Source organism: Rhinopithecus bieti, unplaced genomic scaffold, assembly GCF_001698545.2.
Source record: "Rhinopithecus bieti isolate Rb0 unplaced genomic scaffold, ASM169854v2 scaffold_15336, whole genome shotgun sequence".
Classification (NCBI taxonomy): domain Eukaryota; kingdom Metazoa; phylum Chordata; class Mammalia; order Primates; family Cercopithecidae; genus Rhinopithecus; species Rhinopithecus bieti.
The window spans coordinates 560,023-567,436 of record NW_016808678.1 but is presented as its reverse complement, the minus strand read 5'-3'; the positions used below and the strand labels follow the sequence as shown (position 1 = coordinate 567,436).

Sequence of the window (7,414 nt, the reverse complement as noted above, 5' to 3'; positions counted from 1 at the left end):
TGGACTGGAGGTCAGATCCAGAGCTCCCCACAGCCAGGAAAGGCAAAGGGCCCTGCAGTGCCCTGGCGGACTATGGGGAGGGTGAGTATCCTGCAGAGGAGCAGGTAGCATTAGGAAGCTGTGAAGGAGGGTAGACCCCGAACTTCCTCACTACCTGACAAAGACTCCTCTGTAACAAAAGGGAGGCCAAATGCAGGCAAGCAGAAATGAGACAAGGAGAAGAGAAGTGCTGGCAGCACAGTGTTCTAGTTCCATTTCTGAGGTCCTATACTCTGTAGGTGCCCGTTCTGGTCTGTGAGCGCCCCTGTGCCTCTCCCAAGCACTGTACAGGAGTCCCCCTTTTCCTTCAGCCAGTTTGAACTGCTGGGTTTCTGATTTCAGAGCTTTATGCTGGTAACCATTAGGCGATGTCACAACATAGCAGCTATGAGAGCTCTTAAAGCCCCAAACCACTGGACCTTACAAATCTCACTTCTGGGAGTCACATTAAGAAAATAATGAGTCAGGCGAAGATTTTATCACAATAGTATGAACAAAACTTTAAAAAATTGAAGGCCGGGAGCGGTGTCTCACGTCTGTAATCCCAGCACTCTGGGAGGCTGAGGTGGGTGGATCACGAGGTCAGGAGTTCGAGACCAGCCTGGCCAACATGGTGAAACCCCATCTCTACTAAAAATACAAACTTTGGCCGGGCGTGGTGGCTCACGCCTGTAATCCCAGCACTTTGGGAGGCTGAGACGGGCGGATCACGAGGTCAGGAGATCGAGACCATCCTGGCCAACACGGTGAAACCCCATCTCTAATAAAAATACAAAAAATTAGCCGGGCGTGGTGGCAGGCGCCTGTAGTCCCAGCTACTTGGGAGGCTGAGGCAGGAGAATGGCGTGAACCCGGGAGGCGGAGCTTGCAGTGAGCTGAGATCCGGCCACTGCACTCCAGCCTGGGCAACAGAGCCAGACTCCGTCTCAAAAAAACAAAAAAAAACAAACTTTGGCCGGGTGTGGTGTCGCATGCCTGTAATCCCAGCTACTCGGGAGGCTCAGGCAGGAGAATCGCTTGAACCCGGGAGGTGGAGGTTGCGGAGAGCTGAGATCGTGCCATTGCACTCCAGCCTGGGCAACAAGAGCGAAATTCCGTCTCAATAAGTAAATAAAACAGAAATAGAGCATTATTTTCCTTAATAGTAAATATTATATTTGGTCCTCACTTTAAAAGGTGCACAAACTGAGGGCCTAGGGACTTGCTCAGGGAAGCTCACAGAAAGCAGCCCCTCGCCTGGAAGTGGGGGTGTGCATTACACGAAAAGGACTAGAAATGCTAGTAGAGAGACCATGGGAACTAAGGGTCCCCAGCTCTTCTGAGTCCTCTAGGAACGCCACCTTCTTCCTCTCCACTTCTGTCATTTTTCCCTGCGGCCTCTTATATTTACTACTGATGGAAAAGGAAACATCACATTCGTGGAGCTTTTTAAAGCAAGAGACAAGTCGGGCGCGGTGGCTCATGCCTATAATCCCAGCACTTTGGGAGGCCGAGGTGGGCGGATAACCTGATGTCAGGAGTTGAAGACCAGCCTGACCAACACGGTGAAGCCCCGTCTCTACTAAAAATACAAAAATGATCCGGTCGTGGTGGCGGGCGCCTGTAATCTCAGCTACTCGGGAGGCTGAGGCAGAAGAATCGCTTGAACCCGGGAGACGGACGTTGCAGTGAGCCGAGACAGCGCCACTGCACTCCAGCCTGGGTAACAAGAGTGAAACTCCGTCTCAATAAAAAAAAAAAAGGCAAGTGACAGCAAGGGGCTGAGGGCGCGGGCTCGCGAAAGAGTCGAAGACTCGAACTTGTCCTTCTTGTATCTAGTTTGGACAAATTCGCGGGAACCACCCAAGTTCAAGTGAATAAGCCGTGGCTGACCACCCTGGTGCCGCCTCTCCGCCACCCTGTCTGAACCTACGCCATGAGGGCCTCGTTCATCCCCGCAAATCGGCAACCTGGAGAATTCCTCTGGGCCATGAGGGGCATCTGATGGCCAGCGCCAGAAATAATATTAGCCAGACCTGGGTCGGGCCTCAGCCCTGAGCCCGAGATGGCTTAGGGACAACGACCTCAGCCTTGGGGTGGGGTGTCTGGCGTCCCTGGGCCGGCGGGGGCCCGAAGCTCACGCCTAGCTGCCACAGGAGCTTCCGGGACTAGAGCCCGGAGTTCCGCCCTCCAATTGCGAGCGGAAGAGGCGGATACGCGGCCCGTGCGCGGCCGCGGATTGGCCCACCCCGAGATCCTGGCCGCGGACTGGTAGTCCGGCGGGGCGGGGCCACATGGCCTAAGGCGCCATCTGTAGCCCGAGAGATACCTGCTGGAGGAGTCCAGTGTTGCACCATCCCGGAAACCGCTGTTAGCTTGCCCGCCCTCGGCGCGCCGCCCGTTGGCCCCTGCGCTGTCCGCCCTTCCCCTAGCGTTATTTCCGGGCCCGCGCTGAGGGGGTTCCTGCGGCTGCCAGGGGGTGTGAGCTGCAGGCCATGAGCGTGGGCATCATCGGAGCCGGCCAGCTGGCCTATGCTCTGGCGCGGGGCTTCACGGCCGCAGGCAAGCGCGTGGAGGCGGGAGGCGGCTTCGCGGGCGGTCCCGAGGCCCGAGCGGGCCTCCGTCCCACTGGCATGAGAGAATGAAAGGGGAGTTTGCGTCCGGTGGGGTAGATGAGACTCTGGTTGAGCAGCAAGTGCGTCTTCTGTCCTCGTAGAGGGTTGATGGGGAGAGGGAGACTGACACTGTTAGGGCGGCTCTGGGTTTTAGAGCCAGGGAAAGCGTGATAACGGGCTGGACCGCGACCCCTAGTTAAAAAGCTCTGTCTTCTGCAGGTATCCTGTCGGCTCACAAGATAATAGCCAGCTCTCCGGAAATGAACCTGCCCACGGTGTCCGCGCTCAGGGTAGGTGGAGCGGGGCGGAGTGGGAAGCGGGTGGAGGCCCTGGAAAAGGATGACCTGAGATGAAGTGAGTCCGTCCGTCCCTGCGCCCAAGTGCTGGTCTTTGGCCGGCGGTGACATTCACTCCAGGAACATCACAAGCTTTCCACCTTCTCTTGGGCAGCTCAGTGTGGTGGCAACACCAAAGCAGACATACTGGGGGTCAGATCCAGACACTGGAGTGGTAGAGGATCAACTGAGGTAATATGATGAAAGCACCTGGCACATAGTAGGTACCCAATAAACACTCATTTAAAACAATTTTTTTTCAGACAGGGTTTTACTCTGTTGCCCAGGTTGGAGTGCAGTGGCACGATCTCAGTTCACTGCAGCCTCCGCCTCCCGAGTTCAAGCGATCCTCCCACCTCAGCCTCCCAAGTAGCTGGGATTACAGACACCCACCACGCTCGGCTAATTTTTGTATTTTTAGTAGAGAATACTGTTGGCCAGGCTGGTCTCAAACTCCTGGCCTCAAATGATCTGCCCGCCTCGGCCTCCCAAAGTGCTGGGATTACAGGGGTGAGCACCCTCAGCCATTTTTCTTAATAGACTAGTTGTATGACCTTAAAGTGCTCAGCCACTTTGAGGCTATTTCCTCATTTTACAACAGTGGCCACTTTGCTGTTATTCTGAGCTGTGAATGAGCATATTGGGAAGAATCTGGTGAGTTAGTTGTTCTGCTCTCCAAAAACATATTCCAAGTCTTTACCCAAAACCTGTGCTCTGTGGGAGAGGATGGTTGATGAGGCAGGTGACAGGCAGTGTCTGTGTCTAGGGTGGGCTGATGTCCCTAGAACTGGAGGGTCTTACTTCTCAGTTTGGAGTCATAGAGGAATGGATGACTTCCAGCCTAGCCCTGGACCGCGTGGAGACTGTGCGTTCCCCACGAACAAGCAGCCAGAGTTAGGATGGGGCCTGACTCAGCTGTTCTTCTGATGACCAGGTATTAGCATTTCCCTTTGCCCTGCCACTTTTCATCATAGGGCCTTCTTACCTAGCAGAGGAGTGCCTTAGATGCCAGAAGATTGGCAGGGAAGAAGGGCAGCCACTTCGTGGTTACCATGGAGAAGCTTGTCATCCTCCAAGCCTGTGCTTACTTGTCCAGTAGCAACAATAGGAAACTATATCATTTGGGATAGGGGCAGAACCCTGAGGGCATGCAGCTAAGAATTCCAGACTGCATCTGGCAGAATGGGTTTGGCAGGGGTTCAGCTGCTCCCTGGGAGGCCTTGGCATAGCCAGGCTGCTCCAGCACTGTGAGCTGGGAGTTTCCTCTTGCAGAAGATGGGTGTGAACCTGACACGCAGCAACAAGGAGACAGTGAAGCACAGCGATGTCCTGTTTCTGGCCGTGAAGCCACATATCATCCCCTTCATTCTGGATGAGATTGGGGCCGACATACAAGCCAGACACATCGTGGTCTCCTGTGCGGCTGGTGTCACCATCAGCTCTGTGGAGAAGGTGCCCATCTCAGCCCTGATGCCCCTTGTGTGAGGGGAGGGTTGACCCAGGAATGGCAGCTAATGGGTGGGTGCTGATGGGAGCTGTGCCCTGGCCACTCACTCGGCTCTCTCCCTCACCCTAGAAGCTGATGGCGTTCCAGCCAGCCCCCAAAGTGATTCGCTGCATGACCAACACACCTGTGGTAGTGCGGGAAGGCGCTACAGTGTACGCCACGGGCACCCATGCCCTGGTGGAGGATGGGCAGCTCCTGGAGCAGCTCATGAGCAGCGTGGGCTTCTGCACTGAGGTGGAAGAGGACCTCATCGATGCCGTCACGGGGCTCAGTGGCAGCGGGCCTGCCTATGTGAGGCCCTCATTTGCTCACTCAGCCTTCCAGGAACCCAGGCAGCAAGTTGGGCTGGCAGGCAGGCTTGGACTGGGGGTGGCGCCCGCCTCTTGGGCACAGCTGGCTGGTACAGGATGCTGACCGTTGGAGCTAGTTCCAGTCATCAGAAAGCAGACCTTAGGAAAGGTCCTTCAGTGCCTTTGGCCTGGGTCTTAGTGAGTGTCTCCACAGGCATTCATGGCTCTGGATGCATTGGCTGATGGTGGGGTGAAAATGGGTTTGCCACGGCGCCTGGCAGTCCGACTCGGGGCCCAGGCCTTGCTGGTCAGTATCTTTCCCCCGCATGTTCAGGACCAGGGTGTGGAATGGGGGTTCTTGGGCATCACTGAGCTGGGGCGAGAGTTGGTTGGGAAACCGGGGTAGCAGTTGGGCAGGAGCAGTGGGTGTGGGGAAGCCTGTTCCAAAGTACACCAACAGCTTTCTCCTAATGTGCCCTTCCCCATAGGGAGCTGCCAAGATGCTGCTGGACTCGGAGCAGCATCCATGCCAGCTCAAGGACAATGTCTGCTCCCCTGGGGGAGCCACCATCCACGCCCTGCACTTTCTGGAGAGTGGGGGCTTCCGCTCTCTGCTCATCAATGCAGTTGAGGCCTCCTGTATCCGAACACGGTGAGTCCATCCCGCTGACCTCTGTCCCAGGCCCTTCACTCCTAGTTGGTCCCTGGGCTGGGTTGAGCACCATTGGCAGAACCTGCTGTCTTGGGTCCCATTTAGCAGTGCTGGAGTCTGTGCTCTGTTAATAACCACAGCTTAGTAGATTTTGTTTACCTAAGAGTTTGCAAGCCTTACTTCACTTAATTCTCACTGCATTTCAGATGGCCAGGATTAACTTTGACTTATAGATGGGAAGTTGAGGCTCAGAGACAATTTTCCCAAGGTCAAACAGCTAAAAAGTGATGGAGACAGGATTCTAATTTGAGTCTATGACTCCAAACCCTGTCACTGTCCCCATATGATCACAGATACCACTTGGGGCTCTATGTCTAGCTCAGATCAAACAAGATAAATAAGACAAACCCATACTTAGTTAACTAGTACTTCTTAGAAGTACTAGTTGGGAAGTGTTTGTCTTGGGGCTCTAATTTTTGGTGGTGTCAGATCAACAAGCTTGAGGGTTGTGTGGATAGTGGAGACTCAAAGCTCTGGCCCCAGGGTTTATTGCCTTCCTTCAGTCCTTCTGGGGTTTTGTCTGCAGAGAGCTACAGTCCATGGCCGACCAAGAAAAGATCTCCCCAGCTGCCCTTAAGAAGACGCTCCTAGACAGAGTGAAGCTGGAATCCCCCACAGTCTCCACACTGACCCCCTCCAGCCCAGGGAAGCTCCTTACAAGAAGCCTGGCCCTGGGTGGCAAGAAGGACTAAGGCAGCATCTACCCACTCTGTGATTTAGAGCCCTCAGTTGAGAGCCCCTGCCCCACCCCCTCCATTGCTCCTCCTCACCTTTGCAAGGAGAAAGCAGGCTCAGGTAGTTTTCAGGGCTTTGTGATAAAACCTCCTTAAATCTGTTCAGACCAAGCAGTGCGAGCTTCCTCTCCTGTGCCATGTTGGAAGATGTTCTGAAGGGGTGATAGATGCTGGAAGCCAGACACAACCCTGCATACCCCACTCAGTTGGTGGAGGCTGGGGCTGGGACTGGAGTCAGCCCAGCTGGGAGGAAGGGCTAGGGAGGATCTGCAGGTAAAGCCCAAGGCAGGGTTGGTTTGATGCCAAGGCAAAGTGGTGAGAGAGAAAATAGGAAAGGGGCTTTTCTCTGAATTGGTAAATGGGAACAAAGGGAGCAACTTAAGATTGTCACAATCACAAGTATACAGGATTAGACTGTGTTTATATTTAACTCTTGCTTCATAGGTGTACCATTTAAAGAGTGTACCATTTAATGCTAAGTTTAACTGCTTTAATAAAGTTTGTTTTTAAATATCTTGCTTTTGTTAGGCTTAATCTTAAATAATCATCCTGGAGAACTCGACGCCCTTGTGGGGTCCTCGCCGCTTCTCTGCAAGAGCACTGTCCAAGGGCTAGAAGTAGGGATGAGAGGAATAAGGGGCCAGGCCCTTGGTCTGGATCAAGGTGTTGTTCTAGAATGAGCCGAAGCTAATGGCAGGGAAGAGCCAAGTGGGCTGCATGAGTTGTGGGTCAGCAGCCCAGAATAAAGGGGAAAGCCATCTGCTTCGATATGGGGCAGGCACTGCTGAGCATTTGATCCTCACAGCTGCCCTCTGAAGGAAGAACTGTTCTTTTCTCACCTTATAGAAGATGTCGAGGCTGGCTGGGCGTGGTGGCTCATTGCCCATAATCCCAATACTTTGGGAGGCCAAGGCGGGCGTATCACGAGGTCAGGAGATCGAGAACATCCTGGCTAACACAGTGAAACCCCATCTGTACTAAAAATACCAAAAAAAAAAAAAAAAAAAATTAGCCGGGCGTGGTGGTGGGTACCTGTAGTCACAGCTACTTGGGAGGCTGAGGCAGGAGAATGGCGTGAACCTGGGAGGCGGGGCTTCCAGTGAGCTGAGATCACGCCACTGCACTCCAGCCCAGGTGACAGAGCGAGACTCCATCTCAAAAAAAAAAAAGATGATGTCGAGGCCTAGAGGGATAAGCAACTTA

At 54.0% G+C, this 7,414-nt stretch overlaps 1 protein-coding gene across 7 annotated transcripts; it reads left to right on the top strand.

The window, feature by feature from the left end:
- Window positions 1-2,288: 2,288 nt before the first annotated feature.
- PYCR2 (pyrroline-5-carboxylate reductase 2) lies at window positions 2,289-6,726 on the top strand. Of its 7 annotated transcripts, none has more exons than XM_017887011.1 (8): window positions 2,523-2,580; window positions 2,853-2,923; window positions 3,084-3,160; window positions 4,241-4,420; window positions 4,545-4,766; window positions 4,980-5,072; window positions 5,254-5,417; window positions 6,004-6,726. In XM_017887011.1, exons 4-8 carry the CDS (start codon window positions 4,244-4,246, stop codon window positions 6,167-6,169), a joined length of 822 nt encoding a protein of 273 aa, XP_017742500.1. In that variant the 5' UTR covers window positions 2,523-2,580; window positions 2,853-2,923; window positions 3,084-3,160; window positions 4,241-4,243; the 3' UTR covers window positions 6,170-6,726. The 7 variants fall into 7 exon arrangements, with proteins under 7 accessions (XP_017742494.1, XP_017742497.1, XP_017742500.1 ...); XM_017887004.1 differs by lacking the exon at window positions 2,523-2,580 and adding an exon at window positions 2,609-2,713; XM_017887005.1 differs by lacking the exon at window positions 3,084-3,160 and having other exon boundaries at window positions 2,289-2,580.
- Window positions 6,727-7,414: the final 688 nt, after the last annotated feature.